We start from the raw sequence: 27,993 nt of genomic DNA, 5'->3' as shown, positions 1-27,993 counted from the left end.
TATACTCGGCATTACGCGCGACGCTACGGGATAATTTTAAATTTTCGACGACGCGTCGGCGCAGAGCGCGAGAGAGCGCGGACGCACGTGCCAAACGCATTTGCATTATTTCACGCTTTGCGGCACGGAAATTTCAAACGGACGTAATTAGGGTATAATATAATGTGAATCGCTACATAATGTTGCATTTGCATGAGATACATTGAACACACTTGTATGTATCTACTCAATATACCGTATTAATATTAGCATGTTTGTACAAATATTAACAATACTGCTGAATTCCCCTTTTGTTCTAGTTAATAGAAGGTACATAATATAGTTCGTTTTAATAATAGATAACATAAATTATGCGCATGTACATAACGTTTAAAATTAAAATTTAAAATATTAAAAAAATTTAAATTAAGGTTTATTTAATGAAGTAATACTCGTGTAATTTTATTAAAACATAATTATATAATTTAATTTATTTAATAGAAGAATATCACATTACATTATATCATAAAATTATGGATTAAATTTTATATCCAAGAGTAATTTTGTAATTTTATTTCGATTACAAGGATAAAATTAAATTGAAAAAAGGAGCTTGAATTAATTTACACGTTATTCATTACGTATTAAATGTAAAAAAAATTTCGTTTTATCAAGTCTTGAAACTTTCATTGGTCGTCATATATCAAGATTATTTATATCAGATGTGGACATATTTTTGTAATTAAAATGCAGAATTGTAACAGACACGTGTTCTAACCGTCTGATCACGATCCTTGAACCGATGCAGAAATAAGTGCAAACGTGTAGGCACGCGCCTAATAATAGTGCAAGCTAATACGCGATAGTAATGCAGATCATCCGGTTATATTTTTACGACTTTTCTACTTCATTTGTTGATTCTATCGCGTAATACTTACTATAGCTTATCAAACTAGCTTGTTGTTTATTTTAACGATAACCAAGTGATTTCAAACAGGAATATTCGACGTAAAATTTCGCGCAAGTAGGTAAATACGATAACATTATTGCGTTATAAAAACGCTTGTTTGAATTACGATGGAAGATTTGTAGAAATTAAATTCCCTATGTTATATTATTTCTTACGTTATTATTCAATTATCATTATAATTTATAATTGCTTTATAGTTTAAGCAAATCTCAAGGAAAAAGCCTAGAAAGTAAATTTTCTTCAAATTTTATGGCGTTCCTATAGAACTTTCCGTATCATCTCTCGCCATAAACAATAAATGTAGTAATGAATATCACAAGAAATCAATTAATTATTCGCATCATATTTAGTAGGGTTTCATGATCTCCGTCACGTAAACTATTAACGTCCTGCAAGATTCATTTTGAACGCTCTCCACCACTCAACCGCTTCTGGGAATACTACTCGACTTTCCTTTTATTGACCTCTTGAATTGTCAGTTGAATAATTAGCTCGATCATTAAGAGGAGAAAAGAGAAGGAAAAGAGAGAATGAGAAAAACCACACATACACATTCTCTCTCTGTCTGTCAACATACAAAATTAAACATCCTCGAGGGCTTAGCAAAATGCATTCATTCGTTTTAATCCTTTATTCACGACACGCTACACGAATAGTTTTAAATATAAACGTTACGAAAGCACAAAACTAATGTTATCTACGAAAATGTGGTACATAAATTTAACAAATTAAAAATGTGGATTTAGTTTAAGATAAATTCTACAAAGAGGTAGGCCATTTTGTATTATTATACGTTATACAGTTTGCAAACTATCGTTAATACGTTTAGGATTTTGAGTGCTTTAGATATGTACGATAATAACGACTATTTTACTACTAAGAGATGATCGATAATAAGGTCAAGAATACTTAAGAATCGAAGTGTTGGTCCTTTGCTACTACTCAAAGTATCGCGGACGTCTCTAGATATGCATCGATCCGGGAGACACCGACACGATTTTGGCAAGCTCCGCTGGTATTTATAGATAGATACGCGAAAATTTAGTATCTCCAAGCGAGAGAAGTATGTAGACTCTCTCAACGCGCATTTAAAGGGATACGATATTACTTAAAAGTTTTAAACACGCGTTTCTTTACCATTCAATTAATTACAAATTTACAATTGATAAATATCATATTTGTATATTTTTTCAAACTACAATTAAGTTAGAATTATTTAATTGTATGCGTTTAAAAAAAAAGGGATGTAACTCTTAGAAATAATACTCAAACCGAATAAAAAATGTTCAATTATTACAGATTAAAAAATATTATGCCAAAAATAAAGTAAATTCTTGGCTTTACATATCGAGATAGCGAGACTGTAAAAATAAAAAGGATGTGCCAACGCTAAAAAAAAAATAAAAACAATCTCTTTTATACACTATTTCTTCAGTAACTTGAATAATCTGAAATTGCTACGTCAAATAAAACACTAAATTTTCGTTTACGGATTAATAGCCGTTGTTAAGACAACTTTAACAGTGCGTGATGCGAGATCATTGAAGATATTCCAAACGGGAAGCTCTATCATGCCTATAAAACGATTGTAAACAGCGCCTATCTATTTGCCTATATCGCATTGCCTGCAATCTCAATTGTAGACAGTCTCAATTGCCCACTGGGCGATAGCCTGCAAGCATCATTACACAAAAGTAGAGGTGGACAAAAGTCGATCGATTAATCAATGCCCGACGCTTCTTTGTCAGGAAACTAATTAGTTTCCGCGGTGTGTTTTTGGATTCGATTAATCTCTTAATATCGATAATCTTTTTACTCAATATTATTAAGTTTTATTATTATTATTAGATTTTATTGAACGTGCGGCGACATATATGGTAAAACTTTTTCACCGTGGACTTGAAGCATGTGTCTTTTGATCGAAATTAATTCCCTGTTTCTAATTCATTATATGTGTGTGTTTCATTCTCTTTGTTCCTTATTGCCGTTCATTGTATCTGAGTTCGTCGGGTGACCTCGAACTTAACTCCGATTAACTTAATTGACGGTCAACTTGTCAAGAGATACCCGCGATGTTTCGTTTATCTTGTAGACAGAATTATTAATAGAATTATATATAAATAGTTTTTTGTAATTATTAAAAAAAAGATTACATTTAGAATGACAAATTATACAGTTAGAAATGTTGTCGTAAACATTTAATTCTGATGGTTGATTTAATCATCCATTAATCAATTGTCGATTAGTGAAATCTTTAAAATTCCAAAATTTTTAAAATTTATTAGTAAATTTAATATTAAATAGTTTTTTTTTAATTACAAATTAACGGATCATTATTTATGTTTATTAATTATCGAAATATTGTCAATTATGAAAAATTAATTGTTTAAATCTTGATTTGTTTGTTATTTTAATGTCGTTCATCTGCATAACGAAATAATTTGTAGCACCAATGCACGTTGTGTGCGAGCTGCATTGTACACATGACCTTACTTCACACAATGTACATATATGGCCACGGACAGTATATGTACATGATGTGTACGTGGTCATTTTGGGCATATAAAATGAGAAAATCCCGTTAATAGTTTGTACACACATATTATTATTAATTGCATTAGTAAAACCATTATTTTAAACGCTTTGCACGCAAAGCACTTTCGCATATTGCGACAATTATTTCAGATTTTATACGTACACGTCATTTTTAGCCATATAAATGGTAATTGGTAGATATTTTTATTACTTTAAGGTAGATACTCAATTTTTTTTTTAAGTGCGCTTGGTTGATGTACTTTTAAAAATGAGTATTTGAAAAATAAAAAAAGTCATCGCCCGACACTGTGAGTAATTGAACATTTCTTAAAATTAGATTATCTGTCGAATTAACTCGCAAAAATATCTCATTTGTGTAATGCAGTAGCTGTTGTATACTTTAATTATACGCTAATGTAGTACGTTATAGATATATGGATCCGTATTCAGAACGCGCTTTTATCGATAAATACGTACTTATATCTTTCTAAAATTCTATAATATACATAACGTAAATTATAGTATATGTTAGAATATATTATAGTATTCAGTATATTAATATATTATAGTTATTCAGAACGCGCCCGTTGTTAGCACGTTCTGAATACGGGGATTCATGTTGTATATTTTAATTATACGCTAATGTAGTACGTTATAGACATGTTGTATTAGAAAGGATTTATGTAAGTGCTAAATCTTGTGTGTGTATGCAATGGAAAGCAGGTGGACCTGACATCTGGATTCGCCTGGCGCGGAAAGTTGAAAATCCCCCGTGGTACCGTACAATTAGAGACCTCGTTTCGCATTGAAGACAACGGGCGAATGCAAGACGAGCCCTCGCTATGCAAACCCTCCCCGGGGTAAACCACCACTTTGCATGGAAAATTGCAAATCTATCTGTAGCAGCAATTGATTAAGCATACTATTTACATACGATTCCAGAGAGGTTCGCAACTTTCCTTACGTAAATTGAGCCAGAATAATGCGTGGCAAAATACTCGAGGTAATTTTAATTCTCACAACTGCGCTACACGCGCGACTGTGTGTTATTAACGATATGTGCATACGTACATAAGTACTATTAATGTGATTATTCTATATGTAATAGCGTACACGAATGTGTGCATGTAATATGCAGTAAAATTATGTGTGCAATGCACCTTGTTCGCAATGCACCTTGCTCGCAATGCAAACGTGCATCCGTATCTCAAATTATTACTTATGCGTAATAACGCTTGTAGACCGTCTCTCGGTATGCAATTGGAGCTGCCGTCTGTGCAATTCGGAATGTAGTCAACGTGATTTTAAGCAAATGGTGCCATTGTAAATAATCATTTTGTCGAAGCAAACACGTCTCACATCCATCAAATAATTAACTTCAAAGCTCATGAATATTTCATTAATTTTTTAATCGCTAAAGATATTTTTTGAGATGGAGCGTATGAAAATATTTTGCTCCACATTCCCAACTTGTATGTTGGTATAGTATTATCTCTCTTCAGAATTACGTATTTTAAATCTCTGTACACGCGTGTAAATACGTATCACGCTATCCTGATCATCTCCAAAGGAACATATTATTTCAGATATTGTTGATACTATTATTATTATTAATATTATTATTATTCTATCATTATCATTATCTTTGTTATCATCATCATCATCATCATTACACATCATGCTTTATATTATTATTAGTACCATTATTATTATTGTTATTATCATTGATGTTGTTAACGTCATCGTTATAATCATCATCATTATTGTTATTATTATTATTATTACAAAAAACCAATGAGATTTTGAGATGATCTTGCAAAGATCATGTCAAGTTTACTTTAGATTTTTTAATGGCAACCTCTATTTTTATTTTAGTTGCCATATTGTTGAGGCATTTTCGGAATGATAGATGTAAGCTTTTTCGTTAAGAACTTCCTGAGTTATAAATCTTCAAAGTTTAAATATTGCCCGTGTTATTGGAGCCACCGCTCAACGAGATGGATCGCGGAAGTAAGCACGGTCCCGTCGCTCGTGCGTCGCTCATGCGTGCACTTGGCGCAAAACACACTGTCGTGTCTCTTGATATGATATTTCCTCAACAGAAAAAAAAATCTGAAAAATTACTCGTATATGACATGGTTAAAATTAAAACTTGAACTTTTCAGAAGAGAAACTATATAGAATTATATTTTTTAATTTACCATTTATGAATTTATTTTAATTAAATTTCGATTTTGTTACTAGTAAGATGTTACAGTATGAAAAATTCGGAAAGCGTGATGGTAATTATAACTTTCCCCATAACGTTTCTCCCGCAGATACATAATTTGTTTTCGCATTGACTGAAGGGGTTGCAGTTAAGAGAATCGTTTTATGGTTTCGGCGCATCCTATATGTTGATGCATATGCATGAGCATCATCACTCGTTGCACGTGTTCTCGCGGCCTTGTAGTATGCAAATCGTAACTTGCACGTGGACGCGAAGCGTCGAAACAAAATCGGACGACGGCTTTTATTCGCCGAGAAGAGAAAAAGACATCGAGATCAAAGGCTTTTTGTTTGCGCAATCTGCCGATATACCAAGTTAAAAATAAAAATTCGATCGAGATACAAAAAAGCTTATAAAAAAGCGAAATGTTCCACATGACGTTACTCAAAATATTTGGATAAACTCTGCAGACTCGGGCCTCTGAGATATTACGTTTAATGTTTTGTTAGCGAAGATTTAAGCGTCCGACAATTTATTTATTTATTATTTACAGTTTAGTATATTATTTACTTGTTTTTAATGTTCCCTTCTCCCTATCCTCGCCTAAATTTAGACACGCATAGAATGAAACGTCTAAAAGAATATACATAAATATATCTGTTGCTTTTAGAGATACAAATATTTGTTGTTTTTTTATCTTTAGTATCATCATTAGCTGTTCCGAGTCTTATATAATCTAATGAATAATTGGCATGTACAGATATTCAGTTGACGTGATCACCCAAATATTTTTATTTTTTGATATGAGAAAATATTTTTCAGAAAGAAATTATACTGTTTAGAAGAATAATTATTACAACTAATAAGATATATTGAGTATATCAATTATACTTTTTTAAATTTCAAAGCCACCATTATTTCTGTAAATAATATCTTGTATATTTTTATTAATGTCATGTTATTTTATTAATGTTATGTCAAAGCAAACAGCGAAAGACGTTTAGCAAGATACGGTGGCCTTATAATATACCCTACATAATATTTATCCTTTTACACCGCGCAACTTCTTCTTCAAAGACCCTCCCTTAAAAATAACAGAGATATTTTAGACGGTGACGTTAAGAGCAACACATTCTGCGTATGTACATTTGTAAGCAGAGTTGAGAGAAGACGTAATTAACATGAAATGGTATATATACAATTTGACTTTATATGAATTTTGATTATAAATAATCACGGTGGCTAGTGCGGAATTGTTAGTGCAGTTAATATTGCAAAAGTATGCGGTAATTATTGTACACACTCTTGTCAATTTATCGCCCAAATCACGAGAACACAATAAGACGATCGGCAATTGACACTGTCTTCGCATTCTTTTTTAGTCTGCGCGAAACAAGCATATAACTATTTCAATAACGTTCTATTCTACTAATTATCATAAACGAAGCCTTGTGTTATGGCAAAGCCATTAATAATTATGGGGAAGCACTACAGCGGATGTTACCTGACTGCCTTAAGCTTGTGTTTCAAGTTTCATGTAAGATAAATAACTAAATAAATAAAGCGCGATTTTTCGTATTCGGATTAAGAAGAAAAAGATTATCTTCATATTATTAATAAAAAAAATAAATTTTCTTTCTTAAAATGTGCATAAATGTAGTAAAATAATTGAATATAAAAAAGAAGATTTTTGGAAAATTTATAAATTCAAATGTACCACTTTTAAATATTATATCCAAATTTAAACTTAAAATTGCAAACGATAAAAACAATGTACACACAAAATCGTAACATTAATACGGTTCAGGCACATTTATAACATTAATACATATATATATATATATATACATATAATGACAATTATAAAAAAAATGTTTGTTCCTTTCTGATTTTGCTGTCAAATTCCTGAAAGTATCACGAAATGATAATTCGCGGTGAATGAAAAGCTCCGTCTGTATTAAAATGTGTACGTACACTACTGACAATTAATTAAAAATCAATCGGCGCGGGACTAATTGATGCGCAAGGAAGAATTCGGACAAGCGCAAAGTGTCCGTTTATTCAAGACTTACGTTCAATTATGACGGATCCAGGCAGAGAACCAGCGCGTACATGCATGTAGAGACACGTGGAAATCAATTTTCATCAAGAACAAATCGTCGGCGTTCTTATCGTGAAATAGGTATCGACTTAATCACATAATTAATTGCGGTCCAATCTTAATAGCGTCGCCAATCGTCACGCTCGTGCTTTTATCGATCGACACCGAGAGTTTTACCTTTTTTTCTCCGTTCTCTTCCTTTTTAAATATTACACTGAATTCGATGTTCCAAATATTACATTGACTTAGATAAAACTATCCAAGCATTCAAAACTATCTAAGCATCTTTTGATTTACTGCAGCTTTAATTAGCAAGACTATATTTATCTATAAGACTTATAGATAAATAAAAGAGTGTAACGCAAATATCAATGCGATCTTCGTATTGCTGTCCATACATATCAACAGCTCTCCTTATAAATATCGAAGCTCTCGTTATCAAAGCCATTTCAAACTTGATATGTCTACATTGAAATGTTAAAACTTACATTTTTATCGCGATCAAACAGGATCGCCGAGAAATAAATAAGTTTTCGTGGTGCGCGTTTTCGTTAGATTCAAAAGTTTTCCCATCACATTTATCCTCGTCAAGAAGGCTGAAAGGTGTGTTCCGCTGAACTTTGTAGGTATCAGCAAAAATTGCATTGGATCGAATGAAAAGAACAACGTAAGCAAGTGACGGCGCTATCGAAATCAAATGCCGAAAGGTTTGAATCGAGATTTTGCTTCTTTTTTCGCTGTATAGATATAATAAAGTAAGATATAAAGTAAGGCATTTAAATCTGTGTACTCAGATCTTCTTCCGCAAAATTTACGTTCTCTAATATATTTTTCTTATTACGAAATTTATTTTAAAAAAAAAGCAACTCTGGAATATCCGTGATAATGCGTTAAAATAATTTATCTGTATAATTATTTTTTTATCACGTTTACTTCAGCGACTGTAAATTTTTAACTTCTCCTCGGGAACTTTTTGTCCCGTGTACCTGGATTTAAATGCCTGATCCTGTATAAACGAAAAAAGAAAGGTATCTTAACGACTTTAAAGTATGTATGTCGGGAAATCTCGAATTGAAAAACTTAATTACCTCCTTGCAGCAACGGCTCGCCCAACTCGACGTACAAAAGGGCATCCTTCTCGTAGGAATCCTCTTCAATGATCTCCAGGTTAATAACTTTTCTGAAACAATTACGGAATAGTTTAAAACAATTGTTATGAAAATATTTAATAAACGTAATGAGTTTACAAAAAAAATATAAGTGTACATATATTTATATATGTACAGTTATATATACATATGTATGTAACGGAGTATTTTTATTGTGCCCTTCCATATATAAGCATATTACTTATACATATATGAATATAGAGAATATATTAGAAATATATCACTCTGTCAAGCCAATTACGTTTTATTAACTATTTTTCAAATTGTTGTACTTAAACTAACGACAGAAGAAAAAATAAAAAAAAATTTCTTTCGAAAACTAACATAACTGCTTTCTGTTTTAATAAATAATTTACCAACAGTTCTATGATTAATTAAAAACTAATCTTTATTAATAATTAAAAATTTTCCCTAGAATTCTTGGAATTAAACTCAAGATCACTTAATATAATAAGTGATCTGAAAATAAGTAAAGATACTCATTTACATAAAAAAAATCCGTACAAGAATCAGACATTTAAATCAATGTTTTATTATTAATTCTTCTTGATTTACATACCGTGATGCCGTCTAAATTAACGAAAGGGAAAAAAATAGAAATTGTTTTTATGTTTGCCAAAAACGGTGCCATACGACGTTCAGTCGAAACACTCGAAACTTATGAGTTTAACGCCTAAACGTTAATTTAGGCGGCGTCACAATATGTAAATAGAAAAGATTTAATAATAAAACATTGATTTAAATGTTTGATTTTCGTATGGATTTTTTTTTTAATAAATGAGCATCGTAAATGAGCATCTTTACCTATTTTCAGATTGCACATCAAATCTTCCAGCGCAGGAAATTAAACTCGTTACATCAGATTCAATTCTCGTTATGCGTAATTACGTAATTCATTGGAGACGTTAAAAGTTGTCAGACGGTTAAACGCAAACTGCCTCGCACTGTTTCGAACTGTTACGAACGGCGCGGGACAACGTTGCGGAAATCGATTTATTACTTTGGATAATTAAGTATCGGATAACTGTACAACTTGCACGGGCGCACATTAGCGTCAGGAGGCATAATTGAAGACTTCTTCTGGGAAGCGTACGCTATTTTCTACATTGTTGCGAGTACAGTCTCTCGAGGGAGCGGGTAGTCATCAATTTTCATCGAGAGCGGAAACCAGAATACCTTTTGGTATGCAAAATACCCACTCCCAGTTGGATAGATTAAAATCAAAATTCGTCCTGAAGTCTAAGATAAACAACGTGGAGTCTTAATAAGTTGGTATTTCCAATGTGTTTATACTGTTCCGCAATATAATATTAATATTATTTATGACGCTGCAGAAGAAAGTTGCCCCATAAATCAGTTGTATCCTTTCTATTACAATTGATGATACTTTTAAAAATTTTCTCCACATTGCAGTAAGTGTAATAAAAACTGCGGATAATAAATTAATTAATTTGTTATGACAATTTTTATTTATTTTCCCTAACGAATGTCTATTCGTGGAATTGTAAGGAACATAAGTTCGCAGGGCTATTCTGTATGCAGGCGGTTAACGCCTGTGTGTGGAACAACATGAAAATGTCAAACTATATGCCATCCAGGCACACATCAATATGCCGCGCTGTCTAGTATAAACAATCCTACTATAAATTCTGTTAATAAACTTCTCGGTAGCACGTACAGTTAATAAGATTCGAACACGCGAGCGTGTGGCAATGCCGTGATAAGATAGAAAAAATTGACACAACGTATGGCGGTGGTGTGATTCACGCGACAATAAACTCGAGCGTTTTATTTAAATTGACATTACTGTAAATATACTCTATAAAGCGGAAAAAAAGAGAACCTGTGATATTTTCATATCACGAGTAATAAATTGAAAACGTCAGTTATATCCAAGCTATTTATGTAATTTATGTAACCGTGCGATAAAAAAAATATTATATAGATTATATAAAGGACAATTATTCCCTCGGGAGGGGAAAAAAAAGCTAATCAAAATTTCTGGCGAGAGAACTCTTAAGTGAATTTCTCAAGCTATCGAGAACTTTCCCCCCGAGCAGCGATATACCTTCGAGAATTCCACACATGAGAAATTAGCTGAGATATCAGTTATGTATAGCATGTGTCGAGCTTTCATAATACGCAGTCACGAGCAGTAATGTGAAACTATACAAGTGCAACGGAACGAAAGCTCGTTAAGGCGGAGAACTTCATTTAGCGGCGTTATAATTAAACCAACTAATGCTTGTTATCTTGACAGTGAAGCACCGTTGCACGCGAGACTTAATCCGCGTTCATTTATACCGTGCATGCCAGCTATCCCTTTCGTATTATTACAAATCTGTTTCAACAACAGACAATCGAGATTGTCCCTCGGGAGAGGAGGCGGAGGAGGGGAGAAATGTAAATTGCAGCTTCGCATGTTCGGTTGCTTTTGGTAATTCATGGATTTGCTTTCTTTTTCTGAACGACGGAATGAAAGATAAGATTAGGAATGTCATAATTTCCTCCGCCCGATCTCTGGATCTCTTAATTGGGAAAAAGAGAGAGATAAGATTAGGAATGTCGCAATTTCTTTCTGATGGCTAAAACTTAATCTCTCGCGCTGGAGAATTTTCCCTTTTAATCCTTAAAAAAATCGCCGTCGATATTTATCTAGCAGCGAGTTTCACGAAGATTTTTTTTTCCTAATGTCATATTAACGAGGCGGACTCCCGTATAACTGAATGCCCGTGCAGAATCGCGCCGTTGTGTCCGACATAAACAAATCACGTCGATTATTCTTGGCGAGAGCAATGGCGGACGCGTGATTTATTAATCCGCGAATCCAGAGTCGAGTTTGCACTTAATTGCGAGTTAACTGACTACAAATGGCTGCGGAAAGCAGCGTAATGCTTTTAATAGTCCGAGATATTGTCTAACGCGATTAGCCGACCCTTTATGTTGAAGGTCTTAAGGTCGGGACAAATGATATTACATCATGTAACTCGGCCGTGTCTTACTGCGAAATGAGTTCTTTCGCATTAACAAGCCCGGGGAAAAAGACCGGTTTGCAAAAAGAAAAAAAGACCAAAAACGGTCCGTGAACTTTTCACAATGTTGAAGCTTTGCTGAAAACTTTCCTAGAAAAGTCCTGAAATATTCACAAATAGAATTTCGTCAAGGCAACACTGTTTCGAGTAATCATAAAAAGGTAATTGAGATTCTGCTTCCCCTAATCTTCGTATTCTGTGAATTGTAATTAATAATAAAATATATATTTTGTAAAGTAAATTAATATTATTAATATATTAAATATTAAGTAATAAATTCAATTTCTTGAAATACTTTTTATAATAAATATATTTGTTGGAATGCTTTGTATATGTATATACAACATACACGTGTAGAGAACGCTCGATTTCGATTTCGTCTTCTCCGTCTGAGATAATTCGCGTCCGACAGCCCTTAAAAAGCATCCTCTTACACGAGTGCACTTTCGTGAGAGAGCAAACATTTCGGAGCCGATCATCCGAGCGTACGAAATAAAATGTCGTTTACTTGACCCATTCTTGCATGAGATGCGAATTCAGTCGCTCATGCGTGCACAAGGGGGAATAAGAAGGGTTTTTTCACCCTTGGCGAGGAGAAGGAATTAAATATAACGTCAGTGGCGCGGCTTACCGTGAAAAACATCAAGTTTCTCTCTGCATAAATTATAAATAATTTTTGCTGTTTTCTTGTCTAATAATTTTTATTCATATACATATACGGTATTATGAATAAAATATGAATGCGTCATGCGTATGTGAATATTGAATGTGTACGTGGAAAATCAGATCCGACGTCCCTCGGCGACGTTCGAGGGAAGGGATTTCTTCGACGATGCCAACGTTGACGCCCATGCCGCGGAATTGATCCGATCACCCTGTGTATGAGCCAAAGTAACATCATAACGAGCGTAACAGCCAGGTCGATTTCGGAATTCGGTACGCTCGCGAAGAGCACAGCTGCCAGCGCACAGTGGGGTCCAAAAGAAAGAAAAAGAAGTTTGTTGAACGCGCGCACGAACTTCGCAGATTCTTTTTCTGCTTAAAAAAAAAAAACGAAATTTGATCGAACCCGAAATGTCGCAACGGAACGGATTGCTTGTTCACCGGCAGTATTAACGGTTTTCCATCTATACACAGATCCATCTTCACAGATATACTATTGTAAAATGCAAAACTTCCAGTCGAAGAGTTTTTAATCTAATTTACTAGAAGAAGATAAAAATTTTTAAAAATTGTTTTTAATATAATTTCTCTTTGTATTTTTTCATTGCCTTTGTTACAGCCTTTTATTGACAGTTTTGTAGTCTAAAAATAGTCCGAATTCTTTCCTTCGAAAACAGACCAAAGCGGACTTCTTTGTAGGTCTCGAACTTTTTTTCGCCTCGTAAATCTAATTCAAATTTCAAGAGCAAATCGCTTGGGACCAAGTCAGGTCTGTAAGGTGGACAACTTCTTGCTTTCGTGAATATAGCGACCTTCCCTAAAATCAATGTGTGGCCGCATTGTCGCGCAACAACGGCACCATAATTTGCCACGTCGTTATTCTTCAGTATCCCTCGATTGATACATGAAGAAAACATAGTATTCACGTCCGTGTGTGACGAGGGTGTTTGAAATCGGTCAAAAGAATCTTCGTGTAATCTCCAAAGTCCCGCGGCTATGATCTTCCTTCGAAACCGTTGTCACCTACGCTCTCTTGAGCCTCAGTGAACCCCGAGATGACGCCGTTCCGCGGATCCTTTTTGATAAAGGATCATGGTAAATGCCGCGGTTCTGCCCTCCAGATTCAATAACTTCTTTCTCTTCCCGAAGGGATAAAAGCTCCCGGCGGCGTCGACGTCTCGCTCGCCGTTTCTTTTGAACGACCGAAAGAAGTTTTGGCGCGCTCATTCCCGTGGCGCATCCGACCTTATTTACGACGGATATTCTCGTGTGGGAGACTCGCTGTGGGGTTTTTTTTTCTAAAACGCCGTCTTGCCGCTAATTCCTTTGTCGTTAGCCACCTGCCTTCCAACACTTCTTTCCTCACAATATTCATGTTGTTTTTTGGCACCGTCAGTCTTTAATGGACACACTCCTCCTAAACGGAATTGTTTTGCTCATTTCTTCACGGTGAAATACGAATAGCGGTCCCATAAATAGTACCCAGATGCTCTTTAAGCCCAGAGTTTCCAATGGACTTTTCCCTTATTTTCTCAAGAAACTAATTTCTACTCAAGAGTTATTTGATTTTCAAAATTTACTCCCCCTGCGGACAGCACAGAAAGTTCAAAAGATTTTGTTCGTATATTTAATTGTATGTCATCAATTCTGAGGACATTTTCAGAACTTCTTGAAAAAAAATTCTTTTTGTATATGAAAATTAACGCAGAATTGATGACATGCAACTGAATTTCCAATGGACTTTTCCCTTATTTTCTCAAGGACCTAATTTCTACTCGAGAGTTATTTGATTTTCAAAATTTACTCCCCCTGCGGATAGCATAGAAAGTTCAAAAGATTTTGTTCGTATGTTTAATCGTATGTCATCAATTCTGGGAACATTTTCAGAACTTCTAGAAAAAAAGTTCTTCTTACATCTGAAAATTAACTCAGAATTGATGACATACGACTGAATTCTTTTTGAACTCTCTCTGTGCTGTCTGGGTCGACTCTGCGTGTAAAGTCGATAACTCGATATCGTCGTATAATATTTCGATAACGAATTAACGTACTTTAATGAAATTTTTACTTGAACTTAGTGAAGAATCAGCAACCAATGGCACATTACTTTTTTTTAACATTGTCTAAAAGCTGATCAAGCCCCAAACTTCTGGATCTTATTATGTAAACATAATATATTCTTTTTACCAGTTTCTTCTGTTTATTCATGAATTTGATACGATAAATAATTTATCAAGATTAATCATGTTTTTAAAAAAATGTTTATCAGCTGATCAAAAATATTGACACTATTACACATTTTTTAGACAAAGTTCCGAAAATTTAGATTTTATCCCCGTCTAAATATCGGTAAAGCAATAACTTTTGTATGCCATATGTGTGCGTAATGCACATTACAGAATATACGAGAGATCATTAAAGCTGATTTGCATGAATTTAAATAACATCGCTAGGTTAAACAACCGACTATAGCTATTCCTGGCAACCGGCTATGGCACTTCCGCTGTAAGTTTAAATTAATTAGTGCCCACGTGGAAAGCCGTGATGATAGGCGCGCGCGGATTAAATTAACTCTCAGATTTCAAAAATGACACCGACGAGGGCGTGATAGCGCATTGATAACCGGCCGCGCGCACGTTATCGAGGGCAGATAAGCAGAGTTTCCATATAGTTGAGACACGCGGATGAGCGCCGGCGGGAGAGGGTCTAAAACTATAAATAGCGTTGGAATATCCATTTAAGCCCGTACGCACGTTAAATCGATCGACCTCCACCCGTTACAATGGGGTCTTACGTTACTGCTTGATAAACACTGATCTCTTTCCTACAAGAGGGAAATACACGTATTTATAGCTTCCTCAATCGTGCCCGGTATCTAAAATGGTATAATGAACGTGTGTGCGGCGGATGGAATTTAAGGGCGCGCGAGCATACATCCAAGAATTTGGAAGCACCCTCAACCTTCGAGGAAATAGTGAGATAAGTACGCCCGGCTTGGTATACATTCACGCAAATTGCATACTTGCGCGCGATATTCGTGCCGATCTTACGTAGAATCGAAACCTAGAGCGAGCGCTTGATTTAAGGAGAAAAAAATGGAAACGAGAGCAGATACTACGAACTGTGTGCAAAAAATATCTAACACGTACGAATCGGGGGAAATTGATCTGGTCGAAGATAGAAGTAATTTTCGCATTCGCTACTGGCGACTTGCATTCTCGTGTTTTTCTCTTTCCACAAATCGATTGCTCGTTTTACAGATAAAAAAATTACTAGGTAAAAATATCAGGGGCTAGCGAATATTTCATAAAATATTTCATTTCTTATCGTGAAAATGTATTGAAACAAAATATCGCCAAATATGAGAACTATTTGAAAAAAGTATTCGCATTTTAAACATTCACACAAATTTATTTTAACTATTAATATCGGCCCCTTAAATCTTAAATATATCTCTTTGATACCTAATATTTTCTTAATCTGTATATTTATATTCAAGGTATTCTTGTATCGAGCAATATTAATACAAGCACTCTGGTTGAAATTTCTTTTTTTTTATTTCTTTTTTTGATGACCTGTTCACTTTCCACTCGGAATTTTAAGATACAGACGCAGGTAATACGCAAGTCTACGAAGGAATGGAGCAGCCGCGTCTCATCTCCTATTCGTCTTATTTCTCACCCGAACCTCGAATACCATCCGAATCTCGCTGGTATCGAACGGTTGATATCCGGTTATATTTCTCTGCAAATTCCTGGTAGTAAGAGGATTTGCAGGAAATTGTATGTCGCTGAGTGCCTGAGTATTCGTGACTATTTTTCGAAGCGGAAAAATTTTCTTTTGAGAAATGGAGAAAAGAGCAGTGAGAACAAAGTAAATAATTCTATTTACGCAAGATGTACACTGTCGCAATACATGTGAGCCATTTGCAGAAGAGGTTCTTTGGTAAACGAACGATTTAGAGCGATTCTCTTTATTGAAAATAAGAAATCAACAATGATTTTTTGAGTTATAATCGACTGAGAATAGAATCATTTTTTATTTATATATCTTTTTTTTTTGGGTAGCTATTATTTTCACTTTTTCTATTAAGAGTCGTCTTATCATGATTAGATGATGATTGCTTTATAAATAATTATTAAAAATTAAGCTAAGTTATTAATTATTACTTCTTAATTTTATTCCGTCAAAAAGCTTATAATAGTATAGTTTTTACATTATGTAATATTAAACGCGATTTTTATTAATTGACATTATAATACATCGCGTAAAATTAAATCGTTTATTTATTCTTATCAAACATTCTACAAATCTACGCATATTGTTTGAAATTAATTTTTCGTCGGACAAATGGCGAAATTCAAATGCACGTAAATTGCGAATAATTGCGTAATTTTATCGTAAATTTGTCGCAAAAGTACCGGAGTTGCAAACTGCAGCCGAAGTTAGATTCGGTCGCATTTAACTGCATTGTAACCGTCTCTTGCGGCAATACGCACACCACATAATGTCTTCATTATGCTATATCTATCAATATATACATAGTACGGGCCACGTGAAATCGCACATAAATAACGCAAAGGTACGTGTGTGCATTACGTAAAATCCAAATTTCGGAGGTAAATAAACGTATCCCGTGATTTATGGAATCGAGAGGCATCCAAAGAACTCAATTCAGATTCAGACTGTGTGCTAAATCGATGATTAAAATCACAAATTTTTTTTGTCAATTTTTATTATAAGTTTTTATTCTAGACATTTTATTATGGTAATTATTTTATTGTTAAAATAGATATGGAAATTTTTAAATAGCTGTATTCAAAATTTTATAGTGCAAAAGATAAAATTTTAATTTTTAGTAATTATTATTTTTAATAAGTTTATCGATTTTTCAATCTTAAAATTGAAGAGTTTATTTTCAAAGTGCTCGTTTTAAATTTTTAAAAGATAAAATATATAAAATTATAAAATATTTTTTTTATAAATATTTTCTATAAATATATTATAGAAAAGATTTAAAAAGAAGATTTAAAAGTAGCTGTAAAATATTGTAGAAAGAAAGCTTGTCTCTTGACACTAATTTTGCCTATATTTACAAAATCTATTTTTTATGGTTTTTTAAGATTCAGGAATAACAGAAATCTCCAATTTTAAATACTCATTGTCAATATATTCTGTATCTATTGAAACAGACCGTGAACTTTGAAGCATTATTGTTCTTAAATTGACAAAGACTTGAAAACTGGAAATTCATTTTTTGCACATTCTTGATCTGACGCAAACGTTTTCAGATTTTTTAAAACTGTATATTGTAGCGAGAGGAGACTGCGTCAGCTGCTTGCTGTAAGTATTATTGAATTATTCCAGGACGTTTAATATAGCGGCGCTATGTTTACTCGAATATGTTGCTTTGGCAATCAACGCAATCCTCCAAAGCGAGAGTAAACCTCTGTATTTATTCACGCTCTGCAGCTCTCGGCGGCGCATAATGTATCGCAAACATTCAATTCCCATCCTTCACTCGATAACCGTCTCATATAGTATTTCACTCTCTATAGTAAGTAAACCTGCAATTTTACTAATTGATTGATTTAAAGGAAGAAAAAAAAACACAGCGACGTTGCTCAACGTGAAATACGATCGATTGCAGGAGAATCGAGATGTTACGTACGCATTGGTATGTGTATAAGCTACACTATACAGTAAACTGTAGAGCTATATAAACAATAACTGAGCCTGTACTGCACGATCTTGTGTCAAGGACGGAGAATGCGCAATCACGAACAATGCTCGACGGAAATCACGCCTAACGCGTTGACGAGCTGTTTCCGGACTTAACAAAAATTGTTAAATTTACTCAGATCCGTCGTTCCTTTAAATTTTGACTAGCAACTTTCCGGAAACATCCTGCGTAAAGTGGAAACCGTACAAGGTGTCATATTTTTAACATAAAATATGTATTTTGAGAGATAATTCATCCCCGGTTTCCCGTTTCGTTGCAGGAGTGAAGACAACGGAGCATAAAATTCGACATCGCGACGTGAAATGTCGTACGAACCCATAAATGAGCCAATGACAGGGTAAGAAGCCCCTGGAGTGCACTGCATCTCTGCGCTCGTCGCGATCAAATTGCACTACGAGGTAAGTTCACTTGTTCTTACAATTAAATGGAAAAAGTTGTGTCGCGCTCTCCTACGAATTTTGCCTACTGTGAAAGGTATTTTAAAAAATGGAGTCAGTTCTCTTAGAAAATAGATAGTATTTGTTGAACTAACAAGTAAAAATTATACAATCGATTATGCATTCAACATTGATCGTCAAAAAAATAGAAGAAATTTGTCAAAAGTGAAATTTTCAATTTTTAACAACACGCATTTAATTTCATTGCATTTTCATTGTATAAAATCATATGTTTTATACATTATAATCGATTCTTTCCATTGTTTTACACACAAAAGTACGAAGATCACCAAAAATATAATTTTGAATGTTTTCGAGATTTCAAGAAGCCATTTAAAAAAAATCTACGACCTCTAGAGATTACGTAACAGATAATATCTCGCCGCGTTGATGGAAAAGCGACACAAGTTTTAGAGTCAATTACTTTTCATTGCTTCAAAAATGCAAAAGTTTTAACTTTACGTCACTTTTTTTATCAACGGTGGATATTTCTTTAAAAAAGAAATATCTGCCGTTATAAATTTCAAAAACGTTAATACAAATAGGCAGTCTGGCGGACGGACCGTTTTTACCACACGTGTAAGAAACAGTAAAGAATCCATTGCTAAAGTTGATACAAGATATGTATTACACGATATGATCGATCATCTCGATCATTTATATCAGGCAAAACGAGAAAGATGGTAGAAATGATGGTGGACTTAGCAAAACAGTAGCTAATGGAATGGCGAAGTTAAAATCACATTCGAGAGGTTTTCAAACCCGTCAAAATCCACCACGGTAGTCTTACTATAATGGATGCCTTTTTGCTTCACGTGCGGCGCAAATAAATATTAGGTATTATCTTAATATAATAATAATAATTAAAGATTAATATATTAACAGCTTATTATTGTCATTATATTATTGAATGATAAGAATTTAATTAAGAATTGATATAAGATATTGAATGATATGAATTTGATATAATAACAATAATTAAAGTACACTGCACACACATACAGGGTTTTCGCCTCATCCAAGCACCTTAAACCTCTCATATATCCTCAACGATGCGAAATATATAGAAGAAAAATGTTATCTCTTTCGAAGGAACAAATATTATTATAAATAAAAAATTATTTATTTATCTTATTATTATATTATATTATTAATATATTTATTTTTTCGAGATTCTATATTTAATATTATTTTTTTAACAAAACTATATATATTTTTATCATCGCGCTGCTACAGCTGAGATAAAGACCAATTCAGTGACCCATATATGAAAATATGATCTTCATATAACCTTGAATAAAAATTCAGAAATATATGGGAGTATGAATAATGAAATTATGGTACAGAGGCTATGATAGAAAGAGAGAGAGAGAGAGAGAGAGAGAAAAAAAGAAAAAAAAGAGAATAAAGAAATTTCTTTTAATAAATTCTCGAAATGACGCCCATTAATTCAATATATTTTTGCAGACGATAAATAAACAACTTTTTGATCTCCATGCAATTTTCTGATTAATATTAGCGCATGCAGCTCTATTTCATGTTCTCCCATATTTTCTAACGTCGAGTCGGGACCGGTAAATTTCATCGCAAATGCTACCGACGATAATTTTATCACGTTAAACTCTCACGCGGAGGAGAAACATAGTAAAGGGGCCGGAGAGGGGGAAACGAGAAACGTGTCTAATAGGGTTGTAAAGGTAAAATCGCACGTTTCGTGCAAACGCGAATTACCCAGTGACCTCAATACAGCGCACTTTTCGCCCGCGTTTCTAGTATATAAGCATAGGCAATATCAGTCAGGCACGTGTGTTAATTTTTAAAATACTCAGCCATTTTTAGTCATAAAATGTATATTATGTAAAGAAACTGCTTTAAATTGCAAAGCAAATCAAAATTACTTCTTAAGAAATTATTTAAAAAATATAAAATACAAAGTAGAGAAGAGATAGTATTTTATATATCGTGTACAATATATTGTCAAAAGAAGTTTATATATTTGTTAAAACTCGATAAATAAAATATAATGTCACATCAAGATTCTCACTAGAAATTCTCAGATGCCCTTTAGAGAAAGAGTCCCACCCTCAGCAAGAACTTTTATATTTAACAATTTAATTTTAGATGTGTAAGCCCCCCTCTAATCCCCTTCTAAATCAATAAAGTTAACTTTCACGTGAATCATATTTGTCTTCATCGAATTTGGATTTAGTATAATCCTATTCTTGAATTGAATAAGGACTAATATTGTCAAAGAATTTATCATTCCTAAAGTTGAGGATTTAAGATTGGATATATTAATATTAAATTTGAAGATTACTGAGATTGATTGCGCCGTAAGCACGAAATTTAGATACAAATAATTTTATAATTTACAGTAATAATTATATATATAATTGTTTTTTTAATAATGTGATAAAGTTCTAAGTTTTTTTTATAAATAATTGTGCCGATGCGTGTAGTCTTCATTCAAATGACTTTATCTTTTCCATTTGACACAAGCGTTAGTTAAACCAAATGTCATATGTCATTAAAAATACGTCATTAAAAATAATATAGTTTTGATGCAGCATCGTAGTGCAATTTCTACTGAGCCGCATCGCTTTAGAAATGAAGCCGTTGGAGTCGATGTTTCAACAGAAATTTTTATTCGGCGTTATTTCTGAAGATTTATCAATTTTTAATATTAAACATTATAACGGATGACTGTCGGACTTTGCTACGATAATTGACTGCCAATTGATTCTTACGATCAAAATTCTTGTGTTATACCTGAAGATTGCTTTTCATGACGATAAATGAGAACCATAGTACTTTGAGTGTTTTCCGATGACAGAATATTATTATCACGTTTGTAGATCACTTCGAGAGACAGTGTAATATCTCGCAAATTCTGAACATTCCTTAACTAGACCGCGCTGGAATGGAAAGTTTATGAGAGATTTATTTTCAAGTTTACGGAAGTTTATTGGAAGGAAATCGCTCTTCAGCATAACGATCTTTCTCGCTCTCTCCTTCCCTTCGTCACCATTTTCAAAAGTTAAATTCGAAAACATGATAATAAAAATAATATATCGTCTCTAAAAAAAAAGTCATTCGCGTTAAATAATTGCATTGTAAATAAAGTTAAAACAATCGAATCTAATTAATGAACAATGGTCTAATTCATTTTTAAGCAGCGAGAAAGAAAACAAGTTCTCCCACAGTAAAATTATGTTGTGGCTATTCTCTTCAAAATACATTTGTTTAAAGAAAATTTTACTTTAAATTTAATTAAATATTACAAAAAAATTAATTTGTCATGCTTCGTCTATATTTCTCCGCGGTGCATGCAGTTTCCGAAACTTCAAACACGATTATTTTCTCAAAACTCTAGCTTATGGCATAAACCCAGGCAAATCCTCAATTTAAATGCATTCAGAAATCTCCAGAACGATCTCCGTACAACATTGTTCGTAAAGCAATGCGAGGCTGAGAACAATCGTGAGAAATTAGAGAGTTGTATATATGTATACCAGAAGCGAGTATTATGATGCAATGTGGAAGGGATTTAGATTAAGAATAAAGATAGCATGTACGGATGAATTCTATTACATTTGCAAGTCAAGATTCAATAAAAATTTAAATAATGTTCATTAAGAAAATATAAAAAAAAAATAGCAAAAATACGATTCACGACAAAGACAATAAATGCGTATAACAAATATTATATACATATATTATCATAATATATTAAATACAAAAACATATTTAAAAATATATAAAATAAATATAGTAAATATAATAATAAACTAGGCTTTTGATAATATATATATATTTTTTTTATGTAAAATAATTTATTAAATATTAAATACTCTTTTAAAAGAGCGGTGGTATAGACAATTAAAAAATAAAATTTATGCGATAATAATAAGTCGATATAATTTATCAACTTCAAAGAAACTAATCAATAGCTTTAAATCTACAATAAGTTAGAAAAATATTTGAATGCTTGTATATAAAACTATTAATAAGTAAAACATATCAGAAAAAAAATTTAATGTAATATTTCTTAATATAAGTTTAATATTATCAAGTAATATTTCTTAATATAAGTTTAATATTATCAAATAATCGAATTTACAAAACAAGGTTCTGACTATGCATAAGTATTAGACTGGTCTTTTAATTATCTCCTACGAGTTGCTAATTACTGATAAAGCTGCGATAGAAATGCATTGTGCGAGCTACAGCATCGCATAGTATCCCATGTTGCACAGTTAATTGCGGCAGACAAGCGATCTGCATTCTATCGAACGTTAGTGTGGGAAATTTCGGTACACTTATACCTATACCTGTATAGCATAATGGCTTCAGAATTGGTGGAAATTCCAATTACCAATCATATATGCGAATTAAGTAGTACATCAATTAATACAGAAATATATTTACAAATATAAGGTAAAGAAAGTTAAATTTTCATTTAAATTCGATGACATTTTATTTCTCACATTCGCCACATTAGACTCGTCAATTTTGACTTTTAACGTTATTTTAACATCATTTTCATATTGAGCGACCCCAAAGATCCCGCAATAATCCCGTAATTTCATTAGAATTTGAAAATTCTTCATTCTTTGCAGCTATTTCGAATTTTTGTTCCAATTCCCTCTTCGTTCGTTTATTCAGCGATCATAATGACGTTTAAAAATAATGAAAATTAATGTGTTTATCTTTTCCAGAAAAGTCGACCGTGTTAAACAGTAAATATGCATAGTCATCTTTACATTTATTAAGTCATTTAATTTGACATTTACGTTGCTTATTCCAGTTTTTAAAATATGTCATCGTGTAACTTTTTTTTATGGTAGCGGATAATTTATGGTAGCTAATTGACACAGTAAGCTGACAATCTAATTATACGGCGCGAGTTTCTAATTACCGATCGTATCGCGATGGTGATCGATCCTGACATCATGCTCAACCGTTGCGGTTATGACGTAATGCCTTCAATGGCGATAAGTAATAATACTGTCTGATAAAACTAATTTGAAGTTATTACAATAACAAATTATTACGTTGTCTCTTGAATATCGATCGTAAAAACGTAGATACTAAACCTTCGTATTACATTCCAATTGTCTGAGCATTAAATAGTGAGTTTAAAAGAAATTTTATTATTCATCAGGGATTATATTAATTAATACATTCGAGAATCATGTACTTTATTTCGCACTCAATTTCTTCAATTAATAAAATGTTTTATTATATCTTATCATATCTTATCTCATTTTTACTTTTAAAAATGTGACAAAATATGTTGCACGTATAATATTTCAATAAAATATTAATTTATCTAAAAACGTATATTTTGCTTGTATTTGATGACATTTTACTATCTTTTTCTATCAAAAGAAGAACAACTTAATCTCTTTTAGTTATGAAACAATTTTGTTTTAAGTACACCATTTAATGCGATTAAACTTCACAATTTACTATAATACGCGACAGTCTGAACACTCTAGAACACTTAAATGTTCTCTTTTAAAATAATCCGTGCACTTCTTTTTGTTTTCATTTTAACTAAAAATGTAATTTAGTTTATTAATATAAATATGAATTAGTATATCAATTAATATAAATATCAACTAAAGAATTAAATCAAAGACATTTTAAAAGCATTTTAAGTGTTCTAACATATGTTTGGTTAAACGTAATTTATTGTTTTATTTATTATGTACGTACAATTTATATAATATATGTTTTTTTTCGCCTCCAAAAGTGATTAAAAATGCATTAATTGATTATCCTTTTAGATTATTGTTAAATGATCAGTTAGTTTGTTTTACTTTTTCCAGAAATTTAGAATTCTACATCACCTTGCCATACTTTTCTAACATTTTTCCCTTTCCTTTAAAAAGATAGAAATTCTTTTCTTTCTTTGATTATTAAAGAGACAAAATTGCTGATAAGCTCGTCGATTAAGTAAGTTTAAAGGCAATATAGAAATAGAATCGTGCGATAGATTGAAATAGCTTATCTCTTTCTTAGTAATTAAAATTAATCAATTTTACTCAATTAATCTCTTAATTTGAAAAAAGGCAGATATGTTACTCACTCTGTCTGATTATCCTCAAAAGTCAGGTTGCCTTCGGTATGCACGTATTGCTTGCCGGGTTTCGCAGTGCCCTCCACAGTGCGGTAAGGGATAATAACGCGACCACGAGCCCCACTATAGCGCACCACCCGCAGAGGATGCTGACCCACGCTCTCCACTAGCTCTACATCTCTCTCGGGAAAGCCAAAAATGCCGCTGTGATCGTCATCCAGGATCATTACCGTCGCTAGGCTCGGCGAGACAAGCATTGCTGGCTGCGACACGTTACTGAGCCTGAAAATCAGAAAACGTTAACATTAATTCGTGAAAAATTACACACCGAAACTTCGACAGCAGAAATCGTTCTTTCGATAATATCCGCAAAACAGGATACAACATCAAAAAATTTTTCAAACAAAAAATAGCGCTGTAAATGTTATATCTTTAGATTTATATTTCTGTTATATTTTAGAACAAAGATCTATCAATTTATACAAACGTTATTCATTAATTTTCGCAATGACTAACATAAATAGCTTTCACAAATTCTCGCCTTTCGATTTTTAAGTTATACACATGTTTTAATTTGCAGATTGACAAATCCTCTATTTTCTATCTAAAAATGTCGTTCGGTAGAATACTTCAATCAAGTTCGCACGTAGGCTGGTCTATAATTTCGATGTTGAATATTTGCCATTGAAAAGAGCATTCATCCAAGATTTTATTTTTATCCGTTTGGTCTCCTTTGATATCCCCCTTTTTGAGATAAATAATTTTCTGTTATTTATCTTTACTATTATTTAACCCCTTATATCCTCTCAATGATGTATTATACATGTTATATTAATACATATTATATTAATTTTTTATTTTTACAATATCACATTTTATATCCGTTTAATCTGTAGTATCAATTTTTATTTATAATTGAAGGTTGCTTACTGTAAAATGAAAAGTTAAAGTTGATAAACTTTCGAGTTTAATTTCTCCATTTTTATAAAATGTGAGTTAGCCCACTGTTGCAACTCTTCGATTTTATATTATGTTTTCATATATTATTCTTTACATATAAATACAGAAAATAAAACGTTCTTATAATTCTATAACGTCTCGTCACATAATATATTATAACAGTATATATATATATATATATATGTATATATATATATATATATATATCGTTCTGTTACTTTTCATTATTACTATTCGCGTGCATGCGAAATAATAGGCTATTAATGCCAGCAATAGTCTTTAGATTTCTTTCAGAATTGTGACACGTGCGAAGATTATCAAGCAACAATAGTTTTCTCCTCGACCTATATCGCTAACAATCAGTGCGACTCTTTGTTGTGATCGATGCAGAAGTACAGTGCGCGACTCAACTTCACCGTACGTTATTTTCCTCCGATTTTCCCCAGCCGAATTATCAAGCACGTTTCATCACCACGCTTCACGTATAGATTTAATTGCGCGTGCACGCGTGGTTTCCGCGCGACCTCGCGAGATGCAATCTGACATGCGAGGCAAAGTTAAAATAACAGAAATAAACGGGTCACCCGGCCGAATCAACGCACGAACCTGCAATATTCCAATCGCGAAATAAAATTGATTTACCCTAGCTACTCGTTCCAGTTACGTTATTGCATTTGAACAGAGATACGTGTATCTGAGCGTCCAAAGTAAGAAAGACGAGACCGAAAGGGACCGAAAGAGGAGAGAAAAGAGAAAAAAAAGATAAAATAAAGAGAAACTGACACAAGTCTGAAAATCAACACACATACATACGCTAATTTCACATTCCTCGTCATCTGGAAATACATTTTTATGACACAAAACCGCGTTTCACCGTGACTCTTTTCTATATAAGCATGTGTGTCGCTTTAATGCCGAGGACCACACACGTGGACGTGTTTTATTTCTGTGACATGCTGATGAAAATTTCAAGTCTTCGCCATTTTTACGAATTTACGAGGTTGACAACGCTAAGCGAAAAGAAATTACTAGTTTAAAAAAACGTGATGTTCACATACATTAAATGTTTATGAACTGTATGGTACGCAATCAAAAGTTTTTCTAAGATTTCTAGAAATCAAATGTATAATATATGTTAGGCTTAGATAACTTTATGCAATTTTTACTTTTTTGAGGGAAAAAAAGTTTGTATAAACTTTGCATTTTTAATAGTTAAAACAGTTTTATTATATAAAAGTGTCTGGCTCGATCTAAAAAATCCAATATGTATCTCTGAATATAAAAATATAGTACATAGGATTAAGTATAATCGTTTTTTCTTTATGTCATCACCATTCAATTTTGGCAGACAAAAAATTGGTTGAAAAGAGAATAAAAACATAGTATAAAAAGAGGCATATATTATGGAAATATATTATTATGTATCGTTATTTAATTATCCGTATAATATTACAATATTAAAATAATAATTAAATAATTAAATGCGCCAATATAGGTAAATAAATTAAGCATATTGAATACGACATAATTAAATGAATTAATTAATTACTTAAATTTTAATTTTCTTAAATTCTGTAAATTGTTCTTAATTTTTTAAATTTTCTTTATCCTTCGAGAAATAGATTTGCATATTGTATAAAATACTATTGAAAAATTAATTGAATTGTACTTTCATTGTATTAAGAATAGCGATGTTAATAGCTCTTAACGTCTTTCATTAAATCAACCAACAGCAGCTTATCTACTGATTAAATTGCAGCTGCTACTCGTTTGAAATCACTTGGATGATTGCCTTTTCACCGCTAATCCATGATCTGTGATCACAATGTACTATACCCACTATAGAAATACTTTAAGAATCACGCTTCTTCTTAAAGGAAAATTACAGTTCAATAACTAGCACGATAATTATGCTAGATGTCTCACCGCGTTGATGACAGGCTCTTGAAATAAATTATCGATAAAAATCTCCATATTCAAGTATGTAGACATACTTTACGAATTGTGAAGAGAGGGAAAAAAGAATAAGTGGAAATGTAGGAGTTATCGCAATTTAAATTTCAAAAGGCCAGATATATAAATATGTAAAATTAAATGAAACTTATCTTTC

General features: G+C 32.7%; 1 protein-coding gene across 3 annotated transcripts in view; it reads right to left on the bottom strand.

The window, feature by feature from the left end:
* LOC105456793 (sodium/calcium exchanger 2) overlaps positions 1–27,993 on the bottom strand; it is a 62,058-nt gene that overhangs the window by 31,025 nt on the left and 3,040 nt on the right. For all 3 annotated transcript variants that reach the window (XM_011701095.1, XM_011701096.1, XM_011701097.1), the window contains exons 2-3: positions 24,933–25,205; positions 8,883–8,974 (exon numbers count right to left, since the gene is read on the bottom strand). In XM_011701095.1, the coding sequence (XP_011699397.1) occupies positions 8,883–8,974; positions 24,933–25,205 (365 nt within the window). The remainder of the gene's footprint in view (positions 1–8,882; positions 8,975–24,932; positions 25,206–27,993) is intronic.

Source organism: Wasmannia auropunctata, unplaced genomic scaffold (assembly GCF_000956235.1).
Source record: "Wasmannia auropunctata unplaced genomic scaffold, wasmannia.A_1.0 LD335556.1, whole genome shotgun sequence".
In the NCBI taxonomy this organism is placed as follows: Eukaryota; Metazoa; Arthropoda; class Insecta; order Hymenoptera; family Formicidae; genus Wasmannia; species Wasmannia auropunctata.
This window is presented reverse-complemented; position numbering and strand designations above follow the sequence as displayed.